Source organism: Procambarus clarkii, chromosome 13 (assembly GCF_040958095.1).
Source record: "Procambarus clarkii isolate CNS0578487 chromosome 13, FALCON_Pclarkii_2.0, whole genome shotgun sequence".
In the NCBI taxonomy this organism is placed as follows: Eukaryota; Metazoa; Arthropoda; class Malacostraca; order Decapoda; family Cambaridae; genus Procambarus; species Procambarus clarkii.
In genome coordinates this window covers 50171038-50192082 of record NC_091162.1, presented here as the reverse complement: position 1 = coordinate 50192082, position 21045 = coordinate 50171038, and the positions used below count along the sequence as shown (strand labels likewise).

Below are 21045 nucleotides of genomic sequence, written 5' to 3'. Positions count from 1 at the left end.
TGGCAGGTGGAGTCCAGATTTCTTGGCGTTTACAGTTTCGATCAATTTGTTGACCTTTGCTTTCAGTTCGGCTGTAGTGTCGTATTAATATTAATACCCTATTAATGCCACCTCACCCCATCCACCTCACTCAAATGTAGATATAAACAAAATCGGAGATGTGTAAGTTCTATTCAGTTGTGTATTTGTAAACTAAAGTCTTTGAAAATGTAATAAGTTTTACGAAACGCGCTCGTGTCGCGTCAGAGTAGAAATAAAAATGAATTTTGGAGAATTGATTTTTGAATTACCTCCAACAGTGAAAAGAAATGTACGAAAGATTGAGAAAATTCGTGTTAGAATTATTAATCTCACTTTTTCGGTCATATTTAATAATATATGTCTACAGGAAAGACTGGTACCAAAATATACTTATATATATATATATATATATATATATATATATATATATATATATATATATATATATATATATATATATATATATATATATATATATATATATATGGGAAATAAATAAATACATAAAATGTTTATATATATATATATATATATATATATATATATATATATATATATATATATATATATATATATATATATATATATATATATATAATGATACGAAAATTGGAATATGCAGCAGTTGTATGGTGCCATATATCAGGACGCACGTAAGTAAACTGGGAACGGTGTAAAGGCATGCTACAAAATGGCTTCCAGAACTGAAAAACAAGAGCTACGAGCAGCTAGCTTTTTTCATTGTGCCAAAGCTAGAAGAAAGAAGAGAAAGAGGTGATATGATCACTACATAGAAGATAGTAACAGGAATCTACAAACTTGAAAAAGAGGAATTCCTGAGATCACCAACTTCTAAAACAAGAGTACACAGATTCAAGGTAAGGAAACCAAATGACAGAAAAATTATTAGAAATCTTCCTTTTGCAAACAGTGGTAGACGGTTGGAACAAGCTAAGTGAGAAGATGATTGAGGCCAAAACCGTCAGTAGTTCCCAACGTTAAACGACAAAGAGTATTGGGAAGACGGGACACCACGACCGTAGCTCTCATTTTGTAACTACCCTTAGACAATTACGTACAGACACGCCTGTGCGCGCGCACGCCTGCCCGCGCACACGCTGCCATGTAAATAATACGAGATAGATTTTTACCCGAACAACAGGTGGACCTTTTTTACAAACGATACATTTGAGGTTTTATGAATGTTGTGATCGTCTTAGACTAGTTAAATTAAGTTTTGTGATCATATTCACTAATGCTTGCTGTCTAAGGCTGATGATAAATAAAACATAGGTACTTTTAAGAACTTTAATTATGGATGTTTTCCATTTATGACTTTCTGGTTAACATTGTTCTGCTGTGAGCTGCAGAACGGGACCATCAACACCGCGTGTTGCTGACACAACACATTAACAAACATGATAACATTAAGCATAATATGGGCTCCTGGAGCAGTTAGTGTCCTGCCATGTCTCTACGGCTGCCTGTACACGCCCTGGAAGATCTACGGCTGCCTGTACACGCCCTGGAAGATCTACGGCTGCCTGTACACGCCCTGGAAGATCTACGGTTGCCTGTACACGCCCTGGAAGATCTACGGCTGCCTGTACACGCAATGGAAGATCAACGGTTGCCTGTACACGCCCTGGAAGATCTACGGCTGCCTGTACACGCCCAGGAAGATCTACGGCTGCCTATACACGCCCTGGAAGATCTACGGCTGCCTGTAAACTTCCAGGAAGATCTACGGCTGCCTGTACACGCCCAGGAAGATCTACGGCTGCCTGTACACGCCCAGGAAGATCTACGGCTGCCTGTACACGCCCAGGAAGATCTACGGCTGCCTGTACACTTCCAGGAAGATCTACGGCTGCCTGTACACGCCCAGGAAGATCTACGGCTGCCTGTACACGCCCAGGAAGATCTGCGGCTGCCTGTATACTCCCAGGAAGATCTACGGCTGCCTGTACACGCCCAGGTAGATCTACGGCTGCCTGTACACTCCCAGGAAGATCTAAGGCTGCCTGTACACGCCCTGGAAGATCTACGGCTGGCTGTACACTTCCAGGAAGATCTACGGCTGCCTGTACACTTCCAGGAAGATCTACGGCTGCCTGTACACTCCAGGAAGATCTACGGCTGCCTGTACACTTCCAGGAAGATCTATGGCTGCCTGTACACTCCCAGGAAGATCTACGGCTGCCTGTACACGCCCAGGAAGATGTACGGCAGCCTGTACACGCCCTGGAAGATCTACGGCTGCCTGTACACGCCCAAGAAGAGAATGTTGCTGGTATCGTTATCTTGAATGAGAAAGACGAAGGGTCGGTCACACGAGAACACGCGAGGAGGTATTAAGGACGTAAGGCTGACGACCAGAGCTGTCGCAGCAGCAGCCTCCGAGCCCTCCTCGTTCACCTCTATCACGGCCTTATGGATGCTATCGGTAACCAGCAAATTGCCAGTAGGATGATAATTAGAGAGGTCGGCAGCATCAGTGAACAGGTCCTGGATCCCGAGGGTGTTGAGAGCCTGTGGTAGAGATGAGAGTGTTACAGGTAACATACAACAAGTTGTTATTCACCTCAAGCTGGTCTCTCTCCCTGCCGACAGTGTAACAATGTACATATAGAACAGCGCCGGTATGCAGACGGGTCTTAATAAGGGAGGCAAATGTCTGACGATCTGTGTGCGTTGGCTACTGACGGCATTAAGGTTGTAGTTAGTGTTCACAGTACACCATCTGTGTACACAGTGGACCACTTGTGTACACAGTCGACCACTTGTGTACACAGAGGACCATCTGTGTGCACAGTGAACCATCTGTGTACACAGTGGACCATCTGTGTACACAGTGGACCATCTGTGTACACAGCGGACCATTTGTGTACACAGCGGACCAACTGTGTACACAGTGGACCATCTGTGTACACAGCGGACCATTTGTGTACACAGCGGACCATATGTGTACACAGTGGACCATTTGTGTACACAGTGGACCATTTGTGTGCACAGCAGATCATCTGTGTACACAGTGGACCATCTGTGTACACAGCGGATCCTCTGTGTACACAGCGGACCATCTGTGTACACAGTGGACCATATGTGTACACAGCGGACCATCTGTGTACACAGTCAGTGGATCATATGTGTTCACAGTGGACCATCTGTGTACACAGTGGACCATCTGTGTACAAAGCGGACCATCTGTGTACACAGCAGACCATCTGTGTACACAGCAGACCATATGTGTACATGACAGACTATCTGTGTACACAGTGAACGATCTTTTGGTGGGAAGTAATGCACAGGGATGTGGTATATATAATATGTCAAGCCACAAGGGTCAAGAAACGTGACACAGGGATGTGGTATATATAATATGTCAAGCCACAAGGGTCAAGAGACGTGACACAGGGATGTGGTATATATAATATGTCAAGCCACAAGGGTCAAGAGACGTGACACAGGGATGTGGTATATATAATATGTCAAGCCACAAGGGTCAAGAGACGTGACACAGGGATGTGGTATATATAATATGTCAAGCCACAAGGGTCAAGAGACGTGACACAGGGATGTGGTATATATAATATGTCAAGCCACAAGGGTCAAGAAACGTGACACAGGACAAAGTACACCAATGGTTCAAGAGGCAGTGGAGAGAAGCGCATGAGAGGAAGACAAAAGCCTGGACAAAGTGGAGAGAGCTCGGATGAGAGGAAAATAGACGCACTTGTTAAGACCCTGGGTTCCTTAGTTGGAAACCAGAGATGAAATTGAGCTCTAAAGAAGTACTTTACATTATTTAATAGGACTGCTGATCCGTTTTTGTTCCTATCGTCCTTCCCAGATGTAAGACGAATTTTGTTTCTCACAAAGCATTCAGACTCTGAGCTTGTTGTTGATTATTAAGCACTGAACTAGTTATCAACTATTCTTAGAACTATTAAAGTAACCAGTTTTGTACGTCGGTGAAGATTTGTAATGTTTATAAGCTGCACGGTCAGCTGGTTATCTTCCCGGCAACAACAACTGGAGAGAGCTCGAACTGGAAGCTCCGACAGCCTTGTCTGGACTGCTGTGGTTGAGCCAACACCTTTCCTGTGTGGCTCTGTATCCTCCTCTTCCCTTACCTTATCCTGTGTCAGTTTACAAAGTAAACCGTGTACCGTGTTGCATGTATGTTTCTGGCATAAATATGTAGTAATGTGTTTAGGCTACGCTAGTGTTTATATTGCTAAGTTACTCTAAAGGGTCTCAGTGGAACGACGTGTGCTCAAATGGTACCAAGCTACCTAGAGTCCTTGCTAGTGTCCCTTGCCTAGTAGACTTTACTCTAGCTTGTCCCAAGTGTAAACCTTGTATCCTGTCTATGTGGACCAAGGTAGTTAATGTAGGATAGTGTGGTAAAGTAGTTATTGTTATTGTTGTTAATGTATATGGGGGGTTGTTAAGAGGGTTTAATAAATAAGTTAGTTTTTAAAGGAGTATCCATTCTTCCTGTGTAGGGGATCAGTGATCAACCTCTAGGATTGACGTATTACTTGAAGCCACTACTTTAATATGGTTTTATGTTCGTACTGGGGGCCGGGCCTATCTGATCTCCTCTAATTTTGATACGTACTGATTCTAGCTGTTGGCCCTTCTCATTAATACTCTATACCGCCTATAACAAGCAAGCTAAATTCATAACAAGTGGTTGGCCTGACCGGGAGGAACATTTTAATTGTAAAAAATTAGATTTTTGAGTGCCAAAACTAAAATTCTTGAATTCCGATGAACGGTTGTGTGGTATCCTAGGGTCCAGCTCAACTGGCAAAGGAAACATCTTGCACTGACTGGACACCCAGCTGGATCTCTTCACGATTGAGGTGAGTGTGGCCTTGTGACAGGGGTCATGCAAATTTTTGTTTTTTTCAAATTTTTTATTTTATTTTTTCTTTGGCTAGGAGCTAAAATAATTAGTGATAGAGGCTAAATTGCAGGAACTGGCAAAGGCACCTTCAGTGGTAGAGATCAAGAAGCTTACCAAAGCTAATTTAGTGTTTTTAGACAAGGAATTAGGCCTCAACTTAAATGAAACTAATAAAAAGTGTCATAACAAATGAAATTTACAGAATTGCATAGACCAAGGCCTATTGGCAATTGATACTATTTTATGCCAGGCCAGCCCAGCTGAAAGAGAATCTAGCAGGATAGAATTTGAATTACAGATGCCCCTAATTAAAACTAGCCGAACAAGAGGCAAGAGTGGAAGAACAAAATGCTAGGAGTAGAGGAACAAAGGCTCAAAACTGAGGAGGCAAAAATTAGAGGCAATGCCAATGTACCACCACCGGCCGGGGATTCAAACCCCAGGCATTATGATAAAAAGCATAACCTGCCGGGATTTTCAGAGTCAGACCCTGAAAGGTTTTTCAACAATTTTCCGAGATTGGCTAGTCCATGAACTGGCCAAAGGAAGAGTGGGTGAAAATCTTACAGGGGCAGCTTAAAGGTAAAGCCCAAGATATTTTTATAAACATACCTGACTGCGAGTGTTTTGATTATAGTAAAGTCAGGGAACAGATTTTGAGGGCATATGAAATGACGCCTGAAGCTCACCGCCAAGCTTATCGCAACCTTAGGCCTACTCACAACCAGCCTCTCACTGAATTTGCTAATGACCAAATAAGATTGTTTGAAAAATGGATTCGCTCGACTAAAGCCGAAACATACGAGGCACTTAAGAATTTAGTTTTAGCAGAGAATTTTATAGATAATATTCCAGAGCCTGTAGCACAGTACCTTAGACACATAGTAACAAAACTTATACCCACAGCCAGTCCAGACCAGCCCATTCTAACCCTATAACTAATGCACCTTCTGTTTCAGACATAACTAACCCTGTTAAATTGTCTAGCCTCATGGCACCTAAGGGTGAACCAAAGGGCAGTTATGGTTAGCAATGTCTCTTCTTCCCGACGAGTCTGTGGTCACTGTAAACGTCCAAACCACATTACTAGCCATTGTTGGCAACTGCACCCAGAAAAAAAGACCCAATGCTCTTGTGGTGACACAGGGCTTGAGGCCTTCTGAAGGGTTAGGGAGTAAGATCTCCAACCCACAGTGGTTGGACCTGCTTACCCCATTCTTGTCGAAGGGGAGACTTTTGTCTGAGGGTTCTTCCTGGAATGAGGTGGTGATCTACCGAGACACTGGGGCCATCCAGACTTTAATCTTGGAGAGTGCTTTGCAAGGTGTCAACACTCGACACTGGAGAGGTAGTACTGGTCGAGGGTGTCACGAGTGATACTCGAGCAGTACCCCTCCATATGGTTACCCTGGAATCTGATTTTCACAAGGGTGTTTGTACAGTCGGAGTCACTTCTTACCTACCTTTCCTTAATGTTGATGTAATATTGGGTAATGATTTAGCAGGGGATAAGGTAGGGGACTCCAGACTACCTATTATGTTGCTTACTCCTAAGGTTTCCCTGGATCTACCCGCTGCAGAGGATAATGTTGTGTACCCTGCATGCGTGGTGACCAGGTCTATGAGACTTAAATGTAAGGGCAGCCCTGTGGTTGCCAAGGTGGTAAATCCTGAGGACACGAGGAACTTTCCGAGTGGTGAAAGCCAAGTGGACCTTGCGGACACATTCAAGGCCCAAATTGATGACGTGGCCAAGGACACTGGAGAGCCTATCATCGCCTCCTACCGAGAGTAGTGAGGAGGTGGATGAGAACACTGTTGAGCCTCAGCCAATGGCATCTGACCATGGCCTGGATGCCTCCTTGAGTGATTTACAGAAAGCTGACACCAGTCTTGCAGAATGTCATGATGTAGCTCTCTCTAAGGTGGAGATTGTAGATGCAGCAATCGGGTACTACTATAATTATCAGATTTTGATGAGAAAATGGAGACCACAGAGTTCTCCATTGTCAAATGAGTTGGAGGTAGTCCACCAGGTTATGTTGCATACTTGCTATAGGGAGAGAGTTTTGGCAGCTGCTCATGATGATCCCATGGGGGGACACCAAGGTATTAATATTACTTATCACAAAATTTTTAAATATTTCTTTTGGCCCAAGCTGAAAAGCGATCTGGCAAAATTTTGTAGCTCGTGTATTCCTTGTCAGCGTGTTGGGAAACCAAACCAGACACCATCTAAAGCTCCACTAAGGTCTATTGTCATGCCGGAGGAACCATTTTCTCATGTAGTAATGGACTGTGTTGGTCCATTATCTAGAACTAAGTCTGGTAATATTTACCTAATCACGATGATGTGTATCACGACCTGTTACCCTGAGGCTTTTGCTGTAAGGAACATCTGAGCAAAGACTGTTGTTGCTCGTATGTTGCAATTTTTTTCTACTTTTGGACTGCCTCAGGTCGTGCAAACTGACAATGGTACTAACTTTAAGTCTGATATTTTTTAACAATTCTGTAAGGACCATGGAATAACTCATAAGGTTTCCAACCCATACCATCCACAGAGTCAGGCGGTAATTGAGCAGTTCTATCAAACGCTCAAGCAGATGTTGAAGACATCGTGTGAGATTTCCCACAACTTCTGGGATGAGAGCCTGCCTTATGTTTTGTTTGCTGCTTGAGAGGGGTTACAAGGATCACTGGGGTTGTTCTCCTTTTGAGTTACTCTTTGGCCATAAAGTTCGTGGACCCTTGCAAATGTTACAGGAGAATCTGTTAGGGAACGTAACATTGACCAAAGGTTCGGCTTTCTTTGCGCAACACCACCAGAGATTCAGGGACTGCAAGGCGGCTGCACTAAAGTATCTTGGGAAGGCCCAAGAAAATATTAAAGAACGACACGATGCTAAGGCTAAGTTGTGGGTATTTCAACCTGGTGACCCTGTCTTGGCATTAAAGCCTCGACTTGAGAACAATAAGTCTCACAGGTACAAGGGCCCCTATATTGTGACAGGAAAGGCTGGGGACCTCACGTACACAGTAAGGCACTCTGACAAGCACAACCAGGTGATACTTGTGCACTTGAACCGTCTGAAGAAGTTCCAGGGCCCCAAGCCCGTTGCACTAACCAATGTTTCCTTTTCCAGTGAGGGAGGGGATGATTGTTCTGGGGACCCAACTAATCTCATTCTCAATAATTCTAGCTCTGCAAATGCTGTGGAGGTGGGACTGTCCCATTTGCAGATGGCCCAACGTGAGGAGGTGCAGTCATTGCTTGACGAATTCTCCAGTCTGTTCGGGGAAGTCCTGACCCAGACTTATGCCATCTATCATGATGTCAAGTTGACGGACTATACCCCATTCGTCTTCAACCTTATCGGATGAGTCCAGGAAAAAAGGCCATCGTGAAGAACGAAGTCGACTTACTGCTCTAGCACGGCCTCATCCAGCCGAGCCAGGGCTCTTGGTGCTCGACCTGCTTTTTGGTCCCCAAACCAGACGGCTCCTGGCGATTATGCACCGACTATCAGCAGCTCAACAAGGTGACCATTGTGGATGCCTATCCACTACCCCTCCTCAAAGACTGTATTGGCGAGATCGGAAACACCACGTACGTCTCAAAATTCGACCTCTCGATAGGTTATTATCAGATCCCGCTCACCGAACGTGCCAAGCAATTAACTGCGTTCGTAACCCTATGGTGTCTTTGAGTATCAAGTGTTACCGTTCGGCTTGCGTAATGCCTCTGCCACGTTCCAGAGGCTAATGAACTCTCTGCTCACTAATGAGCCAAATTGTCGGGCGTATTTAAATGACATTGTTCTTTTTGATAGTAATTGGATTGACCACATAGCTAGGTTACGCCAGTTGTTCACAGTTTTGAAAAATGCCAATCTAACCTTAAATGCAAAATAGTGTCATTTTGGCCAAGGCACAGTGACATACCTCGGTTATGAAGTAGGCCAAGGAAAAGTGTTACCTCGGCAAGATAAAATCAGTGCCATTCTGGAGTATCCAGTGCTCCGGTCTAAAAAGAACGTTCAAAGGTTTATCAGTATGTGTGCGTACTACCGACGCTTTTGTCAGAACTTTTCCAGTGTCACCACTCCTCTCACAGACTTGTTGCGAAAGGCCGTTAAATTTAAGTGGTCAACAGACTGTGCAGAAGAGTTCAAAAATTTTAAATTGATCTTAACTTCCGCCCCAGTGCTCGCTAGTCCAAGGTTCGACCGACCGTTTAAAATTCATGTTGACGCATCTGACTCGGCTGCTGGTGCAGTGTTGTTGCAAACTGGGGATGATCAAGAGGACCACCCAGTATACTATTACTCTGTGAAATTTGACAATGAGCAACGCAATTATTCAGTGGTAGAAAAAGAAGCGTTGGCGCTAGTGTTAACATGTAAAAAATTTGAAGTATATCTAACAACTAATATAGTGGAAGTGTACACGGACCATAACCCACTGGTGTTTATACACCAGATGAAGCCGAAAAATAAACGCATCCTCAGGTGGGCATTGTACCTATAGGACTTCAATCATTCCATTACCCACCTACCAGGCCCGGCTCAATATGATAGCCAATGCTTTCTCCCTGTTATCTGAGTAACATTCATCTGAGCCACAGGAAGCCATATACCAACTGTCATGATTTAGTTATTTTTTTTTAGGTTCTCCTGTGACATTAAATATTCCGTGTCAAATTTATTTACTTCCCCCTTTTTTATTATGTGTTTTTTCTTTCAGAAAATTCCTTTGTGTGTGCTTTTTCTTTCAGAAAATATATTTTTGTGTGCTTTTTCTTTCAGAGAATTCCCATGCACTTTTTCTTGCAGAGAAATTTTTGTTTTTGATTGATTTTCTTTTATAGCATAGATTTTCCTTTTTATTCTCTGTATGATCTTACAAAAAAATATGACTATTATTCTAATAGCCACATTTTTTTCTCCGAAGGGGGAGAAGTGTTACGACCCTGGGTTCCTTAGTTGGAAACCAGAGATCAAATTGGGCTCTAAATAAGTACTTTACATTATTTGATAGAACTTCTGATGCGTTTTTGTTCCTATCATCCTTGCCAGATGTAAGACGAATCTTGTTTCTCACAGAGCATTCAGACTCTGAGCTTGTTATTGATTATTAAACACTGAACTAGTTATCAACTATTCTTAGAACTATTAAAGTAATCAGTTTTGTACATCGGTGAAGATTTGTAATGTTTATAAGCTGCACGGTCAGCTGGTTATCTTCCCGGCAACAACAACTGGAGAGAGCTCGAACTGGAAGCTCCGACAGCCTAGTCTGGACTGCTGTGGTTGAGCCAACACCTCTCCTGTGTGACTCTGTCTCCTCCTCCTCTTCCCTTACCTTATCCTGTGTCTAGTTTACAAAGCTAAGTACCGTGTTGCATGTACGTTTCTGGCATAAGTATGTAGTAATGTGTATAGGCTACTTTAGTGTTTATATTGCTAAGTTACTCTAAAGGGTCTCAGTGGAACGACGTGTGCTCAAATGGTACCAAGCTACCTAGAGTCCTTGCTGGTGTCCCTTGTCTAGTAGACTTTACCCTAGCTTGTCCCAAATGTAAGCCTTGTATCCTGTCTATGTGGACCAAGGTAGTTAACGTAAGATAGTGTGGTAAAGTAGTTATTGTTATTGTTGTTAATGTATATGGGGGGGTTGTTAAGAGGGTTTAATAAATAAGTTAGTTTTTAAAGGAGTATCCATTCTTCCTGTGTAGGGGATCAGTGATCAACCTCTAGGCTGACGTATTACTTGAAGCCACTACTTTAATATGGTTTTATGTTCTTATTGGGGGCCGGACTTATCTGATCTCCTCTAATTTTGATACCTCCTGATTCTAGCTGTTGGCCCTTCTCATTAATACTCTTTACCCCCATAAGAAGCAAGCTAAATTCATAACATCACTAAAGGAAGCCAGAAATTATTAAAGAGTCAGGAGGGATGCCGAGAAACAGTTTGAAAACGACACAGAGGTAAGGACCAACCAAAGCTCTTTTAAAGCCATAGAAGGAGTAAAACAACAGTCAGAGACCACATTATAAGGCAGAAGAGGGCAGTCATATGGAAAACGACAAGAATGTGTGTGAGGAACTAAACAAAATATTCCTGGTGGTCATTACAATGGCATCACTGTGGAGACCAGAGTTAAGTGATGAAAGGCCAGAGAAAACACTGGATGACATAATAGTCACAGTGGAAGAGGTTACAAATCCCCTGAAGGAACTAGATGTAACAAAATTAATTGGACCAGCCTTAATATCACTATGGCTACTGAAGGAGACTGAAGAGGTAAACTGTGACCCCACTTACTGAGGAGTTTAATAAAACCCTCTAAACATGGATTCTTCCAGAATTATAAAAAAGGCAAATGTAGTCACTAAATTAGAGACCAGACTCACAGACAAGTATTCCTTGTACAGTGCTGGACTGAGTAATCGGGTCGAGAATACTGGAGCATCTAGAGAGAATGATCTTTGCAACAGAACGACATTAAGGATTTAGAAGGGTAAAGTCATGCCTGACAAACTTGATAGATTTCTATGACAAGGTTACTAGAATAAGACAAAAAAAAAGAAGGCTGGGTAGATAGCATTTTCCTAGACACTTAAAAGGCATTTGATGATGTTCCTCGTGAAAGGCTCGTGAACAGGCTGGCACACTTGGGAAACACTAAGCTGGGTAAGGAAATACTTGATGGAGAGTAGTCACAGTCAGAGACAAGGTTTCCAGCGGGAGAAATGTAACATGTGGGTCCCCCAAGGATAGGTTCTGGAACCACTACTGTTCCTAATATATGTTAATGATCTCCCTGAAGGAGTGACCTTGTGCATGTTAATGTTGGCGAACGATGCCAAAATAATGATGTTACGGAAAACAAAGGTAACAGAGGATGATTGCAGAATGTTACAGAATCATCTGGGCACATGTTTTATGTCACGCCACAAGGGCCATGGGACGAGACAGGCAAATGTCTTGGCATAACGCAGCGAGTTCATGAAAGTTAACATGAAGAACAGTGGAGGGGGAGGGATTACATGATCAACAGTGTGGTAACATGTTGATCATACCACAGGTACCATAACACAGCTCCTGGCGTTACACTCTTGTCATGCCGTCAATAACACTCTTGTCATGCCGTCAATAACACGCTTGCCATGTCGTCAATAACACTCTTGCGATGCCGTCAATAACACTTTTGTCTTGCCGTCAATACACTCTTGCAATACCGTCAATACACTCTTGCAATACCGTCAATGACACGCTTGCCATGCCGTCAATAACACTCTTGCCATGCCGTCAATAACACTCTAGACATGCCATAAATAACACGCTTGCCATGCTGTCAATAATACTCAAAATATGCTGTCAATAACACTCTTGACATGCCGTCAATAACACGCTTGCCATGCCGTCAATAACACTCTAGACATGCCATAAATAACACGCTTGCCATGCTGTCAATAATACTCAAAACATGCTGTCAATAACACTATTGGCATGCCGTCAATAACACGCTTGCCATGCCGTCAATAACACTCTTGCCATGCCGTCAATAACACTTTTGACATGCCGTCAATAACACGCTTGCCATGCCGTCAATAACACGCTTGCCATGCCGTCAGTAACACTCTTGCCATGCCGTCAATAACACTCTTGACATGCCGTCAATAACACGCTTGCCATGCCATCAATAACCTTAACAGATCCCACACTCTCTTTGAGAAGTATATTTATAATGCTTTAAATAAACTCAAGAAATGTTTGGCCAAAGGTTACCAATATTATGATAAAATCAACAAAGTGATGACCTACCTTTATCAGGTCCTTCGTGATCACTTGTTCCAGCCTGAACCTTGGAAACTTGAGGATAACTTCCTCTCTCCTGAGGTTGGCGAGGGCGTGGCGGAGGGTGTCGTGGGAGAGGCGCCGCAGCATGGCGTCCAAAGGCGTGGCGGAGTTGCCAGGGGCGGCCAAGGGCGTGGAGGTCTTGCGAGGGGCGCCGCCGGGGGTGTTGTGAGGCAACAACACCAACATGGACGCCGCCTTCCCCTTGTACGGCATCTCTAACACCGTCGCTCCCAGCTCACTCGAGTCTCCTGCAACCACAGACCACTGTAACCAGTGTTCACTCTCAGGACTGTCACACTAGTTTACTGCAACCACAGTCCACTGTAACCAGTGTTCACTCTCAGGACTGTCACACTAGTCTACTGCAACCACAGTCCACTGTAACCAGTGTTCACTCTCAGGACTGTCACACTTGTCTCCTGCAACCACAGTCCACTGTAACCAGTGTTCACTCTCAGGACTGTCACACTAGTCTACTGCAACCACAGTCCACTGTAACCAGTGTTCACTCTCAGGACTGTCACACTTGTCTCCTGCAACCACAGACCACTGTAACCAGTGTTCACTCTCAGGACTGTCACACTAGTCTCCTACAACCACAGTCCACTGTAACCAGTGTTCACTCTCAGGACTGTCACACTAGTCTCCTACAACCACAGTCCACTGTAACCAGTGTTCACTCTCAGGACTGTCACACTAGTCTCCTACAACCACAGTCCACTGTAACCAGTGTTCACTCTCAGGACTGTCACACTAGTCTCCTACAACCACAGTCCACTGTAACCAGTGTTCACTCTCAGGACTGTCACACTAGTCTCCTACAACAACATGACGACGTCTGGAGGTGCACACAACGTCTCTCCTATAAACACTTACGAGACCCCGCAGGGCTCTAAGACATCACTGTTACATGGTTTCCTTCAGGTGACCTTACCTTGACCTTGAGGTTACCTTGAGGTGATTTCGGGGCTCATCGACCCAGCGGCCCGGTCGGTGACCAGGCCTCCTCGTTGCTGGACTGGTCAACCAGGCTGTTGGGCGCGTCTGCTCGCAGCCTGATGTATGAGTCACAGCCTGGTTGATCAGGTAACCTTTGGAGATGTTTGTCAAGTTCTCTCTTGAACACTGTGAGGGGTCGGCCAGTTGTGCCCCTTATGTGTAGCAGAAGGGTGTTGAACAGTCTCGGGCCTCTGATGTTGACAGAGTTCTCCCTCAGAGATCCTGTTTCACTTTTGCTCTTCAACGGGGGTATTCTGCACATCCTGCCATGCCTTCTGGTCTCATGTGCTGTTATTTCTGTGTGCAGGGTTGGGACCAGCCCCTCTACTATTTTCCATGTGTAAATTATTATGTATCTCTCCCGCCTGCGCTCAAGAGAGCGGTGTGGCTTAGGTTTAGGCTCTTTAGTTGGTCCCAATAGTTTAGATCCTATCATGGCACACATTTAGATCAATATGACCTCCCGGTCTCAGAGGAGGATCCAGACGGAGTTTTCCTAAACAGTAAACATCACAGTGCAGCATACATTAGAGGCGAAGTGCCGCCAGCATCTAGAGGTAAACAGAGACCATCTCGGCCCGAAGCGGCCTCAAAGTATGGGGTGAGGGGGAACTGGGAGGATATAGGGTGAGGGGGAGGGGGGACTGGGAGGGAATGGGGTGATGGGGTAGGGAACTCGGCTGGAAAGGGCAGAGGGGGAAAAGGGTGGGAATCGGGATGGGGTGACAGGGTGGGAATGGGGGATTTGACTGAGCATTTGAGTGGGGACCGGGAGGGTTCGGGACTGGGAGGATTTCTATGGGGAGGAGGGTGGTGGTGCTCTCCTACTGTCTGGTGTTCCTGGAATGCTGGTTGGCAGTTACCCCCCACCCTCTCACCTCTGGGAATGTTGTATTGGGGCTGTGGTTCCCAGATTTTCTCCTCTCACCCTGTGTGTCTTCCTTGCTTCTGCTGCCATGGCTCTCTTCTCCCTTGTCATGTCCCTATGGAGGAATACTTTTTTGTGTCCTCTCACATTTAGCAGCACACACACATACACACACACATTATGTGTGTGTGTGTATTCACCTTGTCGTGCTTGCGGGGGTTGAGCTCTGCTCTTTCGGCCCGCCTCTCAACTGTCAATCAACTGTTTCTCCTACTACTTTTTTTTCCCACACCCACACAACACACCCCCACCCTCCACGAAGCAGTCCATTACAGCTGACTAACTCCCAGGTACCTATTTACTGCCAGGTAACAAGGGCATAGGGTGAAAGAAACTCTGCCCATGGTTTCTTGCCGGCGCCCGGAATTGAGCCCGGGACCACAGGATCACGTGTACAGCATGCTCTCCGCTCTGCCACCGGCTCCCTGCATGTGTGTGTGTATGTGTGTGTGTGTGTGTGTGTGTGTACTCACCTAGTTTTGCTTGTGGGGGGGTTGAGCTCTGGCTCTTTGGTCCCGCCTCTCAACTGTCAATCAACTGGTATGTAGTGTGTGTGTGTGTTTGTGTGTTTTAACTTACCAATTTTGAAATAATCAACTTGTTTCATCATGTCAACAAGAGTGTGCCGGCCCGGGGTGGGGAAGAACTTCTCCTTGGTGGTGGCGCTGGTGTTGAAGGCCGCCAGCCAGAGACCCGTGAAGTAGGCGGCGTTCACCAGCACCATCACCTTGTCTTGCACCGCTCCACCATCCACTAGTTCCGGGATTTTGCCTCGTGTTGCCTTGTTAATGAAGTTGTTGATTGTTGCAGCCGCCTCGTCGCCCTAATGGATGGAATAAAAGAAAGCGGATTACACAAAATAAGGGTAATCTAAACAATGAGGGGTAAACATCTATAATACTGAAGTGAAAATGTCTGTCTGTCTGTTCAAAGTTTTAGGCTTTGGTCAAACAAGCAGATAAGAGATAAGTTTCTCTTATGACTAGATTCACCCAAATTTGCCGAAAGAATGGTCTGTAGTATGGGATGAACTTTGGCTGGTCAGGGTCGCCAGAAGTGATAAGTGAACAGGATGCAAGGTCCAAACTCAGATCCCCACCACAATTTTTGGCACTGGCTGCTGGCTAACCCTGTAAATATTCTGATTAAAATTTCATATAAATAATTTTTTAATAGTGTGCGGCGTTATTCATTGATACTGGGAAATTGACATTATTGTTTTTGTTATTATTTCGATCATAGCCCGATAAAACAAATTAAGTATAGCCACAACAACTCCCACAGACTCCCATGCCCTCACAGCCAAAGGCAGAGACACAGATACAAAACAGATGGGTAACTTTTTAATAAAAAATCCAAACTGCTTGTTTCTTATCATAATATACAACATTATTTACTGATTTTGAGAAAATATAAATATATTTTCTGATGTTCAAACTTCAGCCGTACTACCATAAACACACAACTTCAATATTGCCTCCTCCATTCCTCCTGACAACTCCTTCATACCGTGTGGCTTACCAACGTCCCAAACCTACCACTCAATGGCCTATTATTTAAGTTGAAAACAAAAACACTCAAAATTTCCTTTCTTAGAAGGAGAAAGAGAAAGAGAGAGAGAGAGAGAGAGAGAGAGAGAGAGAGAGAGAGAGAGAGAGAGAGAGAGAGAGAGAGAGAGAGAGAGAGAGAGAGAGAGAGAGAGAGAGAGAGAGAGAGAGAGAGAGAGAGAGAGAGAGAGAGAGAGAGAGAGAGAGAGAGAGAGAGAGAGAGAGAGAGAGAGAGAGGTTCTATTAAACCTCTAAATAAAGGTCTATTTAGAGATAGAAGATGGGGGGATAAAGAGAAAGATAAAAAGTAGGTAGATGGATGGATGGATGAATAGAGAGATGGCCGGATAGATGAATGAATAGATAATTGATAAATAGATGGATAACCATCCAGAGATAGATGGATGGACAGAATGATAGATGGATGGATAGAATGACAGATGGAAGGACAGAATGATAAATGGATGGACAGAATGATAAATGGATGGATAGAATGATAGATGAATGGATAGAATGATAGATGGATAGAGTTGTCGGAAATTTCCGACACCCCAAATGCTAACCCATGATACAATAAGACAAAATCCGTTGCGTTAAAACACTAATCTAACTAACCGTACTAATAATCTGATAATTGAGGGTTTAGAAGTTCTAGAACATGCAAAGGGATGATCGGGTCAGTCGCCACATGTTCGCGGTGACTATTCCTTTGCCTAACACTTCATAAAACTTCATCTACAATCTGCCTTTATTCGCGATTACTATCTTAGATTGAGTTCCATTAATAAATAGGATGAATTCCTTGACTTCCTCTTATAGTAAAATTTAAAACTACCGTGAATAAATGTTTCATGGAGAAAGAGGAGGGATCATACTGGGAATTCTAGCTTAATATAACTCTTCCTAAATTATTGAACTCTTTGCGGTAGGCTGTCAGAAACAGTATAAAACTGTTCATAATAATTGAGGATTATAAAATCGCTCATAAATTAGCATCTACCTCCTCTCATATGTAAATTTACACCGGAAAGAGGTGTCGTGACTATAAGCTAGTCTCCGTTAGATAGCAGTCTCCGTTACATAGCAGTCTCCTCCGTTAGATAGCAGTCTCCGTTACATAGCAGTCTCCTCCGTTAGATAGCAGTCTCCGTTACATAGCAGTCTCCTCCGTTAGATAGCAGTCTCCGTTACATAGCAGTCTCCTCCGTTAGATAGCAGTCTCCGTTACATAGCAGTCTCCTCCGTTAGATAGCAGTCTCCGTTACATAGCAGTCTCCTCCGTTAGATAGCAGTCTCCTTTACATAGCAGTCTCCTCCGTTAGATAGCAGTCTCCGTGGCGTAGTGGTAAGACGCTCGCCTGGCGTTCCGCGTGCACTTTGTCCTGGCTTCGTATCTTGACCGGGGAGGATTTAATGGGCGCAGATCCTTAACTGTAGCCTCTGATTAACTCAACAGTAAAATGGGTACCTGGTTGTTAAAACGATTCTTCGTGGGGGTCGTATTCCAGGAAACATAGGATTAAGGACTTGCCGGACACCCTATGCGTCCTAGTGGTTGTACAAGAATGTAAAAACTCTTGTATATATAAATTAAAAAAAAAAAAAAAAGCTGTGAGGGAGGAGGTAGGACGCCGCGCACCGCGGCAGTAGCTGAGCACATGGCGTTGTTGACGATTGGATATACCATAATACTCCCTTTTACCGCCATATTTGTACTTATAAGAGAAGGGTATCTCTCGAAGGGGCAAGTTGAGCAGCTGAGACTTGTCCTAGAACAAGTTACCATACATCGGACTGCCACATCCTCCAACCACGAGAGAACTTGTCCCAGTTGTAAGCTTTATTCTTTTGTTACGAGCTCTATAAGATTAGAATTTCAGCCGGGTTAGGAGTCATGCCCTACAAATAAACCAAGTAAGCTTCATTTAATTCCATTGGGTATTGCCTTGAATATAATTGCAATGTGAATAGTAAGTTGTAGCAATTAGTATACCGTAAATTGTTGGCACATATACGATGGAGATGTGAGAGGATACCACATCAGTTTCAACACGTGGGAGTACTGGACGCAGGGACCACGAGGTCTATTTTGCATGTTTGATCCACGTTATCTACTCCGTGTCTGGGCTGACCTAGGAAGGATACGTCTTTCCAGCTAAGCCACAAAGTTCTCACCATTAACCAATAGTAGTGTAACTTACTAACTAATTCATTGAATTAATATTATTTCAATTTCAAATTTAATGTTATCAATCTAACCCCTAAATATGTGTAAGTGGAAATACCTGACAAGAAACTATTATTAATACAGTCCATTTAATTATATAATAACAATTCTAAAGAAACACTTTAAACACTTAAACATCTACAAGAGTAGATGGATGGATACAATGATAGTTGGAAAAATAAGATGGACGGATAGAATGATAGATGGATAGAGGATCACACACACACACACCTGTAGTGTTGCTGCTGTGTTTACTGGTGCTGCTGAGAGCAGTACATGGTGTGTGTCAGGGTGTCGCAGCTGTAGTGCTGCTGCTGTGTTTACTGGTGCTGCTGAGAGCAGTACATGGTGTGTGTCAGGGTGTCGCAGCTGTAGTGCTGCTGCTGTGTTTACTGATGCAGCTGAGAGCAGTACATGGTGTGTGTCAGAGGGGTCTTAGCTGTAGAACTGCTGCTGCGTTTACTGGTGCTGCTGAGAGGAGTACATGGTGTGTCAGAGGGTCTCAGCTGTAGTGCTGCTGCTGTGTTTACTGGTGCTGCTGAGAGCAGTACATGGTGTGTGTCAGTGTCTCAGCTGTAGTGCTGCTGCTGTGTTTACTGGTGCTGCTAAGAGCAGTACATGGTGTGTGTCAGAGGGTCTCAGATGTGGTGCTGAGACACTCAGTAGTACAGGTGCAGTAGTGCTGTCAAGGGTTCCCACGTGATGACTCTGTCCATCTGTGCAATAACAAGGGTCGGTGATCAGAATGAACCAACACACTCCAACAGTCACAAGTTAACTACAGTACTGCCGCCTGCATGCATAATATATCACACCTTCTTAAAGTTGGTTGTCTGCACCTCCGTAGGGAGGACCTCCCTCACGCACTCCCGAAGGGCGAAGTCTGCGTCCACGTATATCTTGTTGGCCAAGTCTATCACATACTCTGTGGTGTTGGCTTGTCTCTCAGCATACCTGCGCGTTCATAATTAACAATAATATACCACAAATATTGGTAAACATCGCTCGTTGATACAGATAAATGTAATACAAATTTTAATTGTTTAAGTACAAAAGATAGTAATTAAGATGACAAGTGAGGAATGTGAGTGGACTCACAGACGATCGAGGGCCCTGTAGGTAGCCAAAGTGGTTGAAGGGTCTCTGAGACGAAGGGTGTCCTGCAGCTGCTGACGAGTCCTGCCAGCAGACCCAAAGTAGGCCAGGACCAGGGCGGTCCACACGCTGTAGGGCGAGAAGAAAAAGTTTCCTGTGGCGGTGGGTGGATAGAGCTGCTTGAAGAGGTCCAAGCTGAAGGGGGTGATATGGGCCAGGTCAGGTGGGGAGGTCACCACCAGCTTGTCATTGTTGGAGATACACTGAGGCCTCACCACACTCACCAGCGTCACCACCAACACTGCTGCACACCACAGCTTCCTCATACTGTGGGGAAGAGGACTGTAGCAGCGGCGCTCCACCAACACTGATGACTACTTTATTATATTACAAATACCAATATCTTATTGAATTAAATATTTTTATAAGTAGAAGCTCGTAGTCGTCTGAGGAGAGTTGTGGTGTAATAGTTTTGTTGGTGATAGGTGGTGGTGATGGGGGGTAGGAGGGGGGGAGCGGGGGGTGGGGTGTGGGTGATGGTGGTGATCGATGATGGTGATGGGTGGTAGTTATGATTGGTGGTGAGGGGTGGTGGTAATGGGCGGTGTTAATGGAGGTGGTAATGGGAGGTGGTGATGGGTGCTGGTGATGGGTGGTTGTGATGCGTGCAAGTGATGGGGTGCTGGTAATGGGTGGTGGTGATGGGCTATGGTGATGGGTGGTAGTGACAGGTGATGGTGATGGGTGGTGGTGATGGGTGCTGGTGATGGGCTGTGGTGATGGGTGGTGGTGACAGGTAGTGGTGATGGGTGGTGGTGATGGGTGTTGGTGAGGCTTCGTAGTGATGATGGGTGGTGATGATGGGTGGTGGTGATGGGTGGTGTTGATGGATGGTGGTGATGGGTGCTGGTGATGGGTGGTTGTGATGCGTGCAAGTGATGGGGTGCTGGTAATGGGTGATGGTGATGGTGATGGGTGGTTGTGATGCGTGCAAGTGATGGGGTGCTGGTGATGGGCGGTGGTGATGGGTGGTTGTCATGGGTGGGGTTATGGGTGGTGGTGATGGGTGGTGGTTATGGGTGGTTGTCATGGGTGGGGTTATGGGTGGTGGTGATGGGTGGTGGTTATGGGTGGTGGTGATGGGCAGTTGTGATGGGTGGTGGTGATGGGTGGGTGGTGGTGATGGGTGTTAGTGAGGCTTCGTAGTGATGATGGGTGGTGATGATGGGTGGTGGTGATAGGTGGTGTTGATGGATGGTGGTGATGGGTGCTGGTGATGGGTGGTTGTGATGCGTGCAAGTGATGGGGTGCTGGTGGTGATGGGTGATGGTGATGGGCGGTGGTGATGGGTGGTGGTGATGGGTGGTGTTGATGGATGGTGGTGATGGGTGGTGGTGAGGGGTGGTGGTGATAGGCGGTGGTGATGGGTAGTGGTGATGGG

General features: G+C 44.9%; 1 protein-coding gene across 1 annotated transcript; it reads right to left on the bottom strand.

Moving 5' to 3' along the window:
• Window positions 1–1315: 1315 nt before the first annotated feature.
• On the bottom strand, window positions 1316–19941 carry LOC138364310 (ipis-1-like). Its single transcript, XM_069323911.1, has 5 exons — window positions 19608–19941; window positions 19325–19463; window positions 15315–15558; window positions 12773–13056; window positions 1316–2553 (listed from the first exon to the last, which is right to left on the bottom strand). The coding sequence occupies exons 1-5, from the start codon at window positions 19928–19930 to the stop codon at window positions 2275–2277; spliced, it is 1269 nt and encodes a 422-aa protein (XP_069180012.1). The 5' UTR covers window positions 19931–19941; the 3' UTR covers window positions 1316–2274.
• Window positions 19942–21045: the final 1104 nt, after the last annotated feature.

Bases quoted from the DNA above. Each gene is read 5' to 3' on its own strand.
- LOC138364310 (XM_069323911.1), bottom strand. From the start codon at position 19,930: ATGAGGAAGCTGTGGTGTGCAGCAGTGTTGGTGGTGACGCTGGTGAGT. The intron at 15,559-19,324 runs GTGTGATATATT...TCCATCCATTAG, and splicing joins AGACAACCAACTTTAAGAAG to GGCGACGAGGCGGCTGCAAC. The intron at 2,554-12,772 runs GTAGGTCATCAC...TCTCTACCACAG, and splicing joins TCACGAAGGACCTGATAAAG to GCTCTCAACACCCTCGGGAT.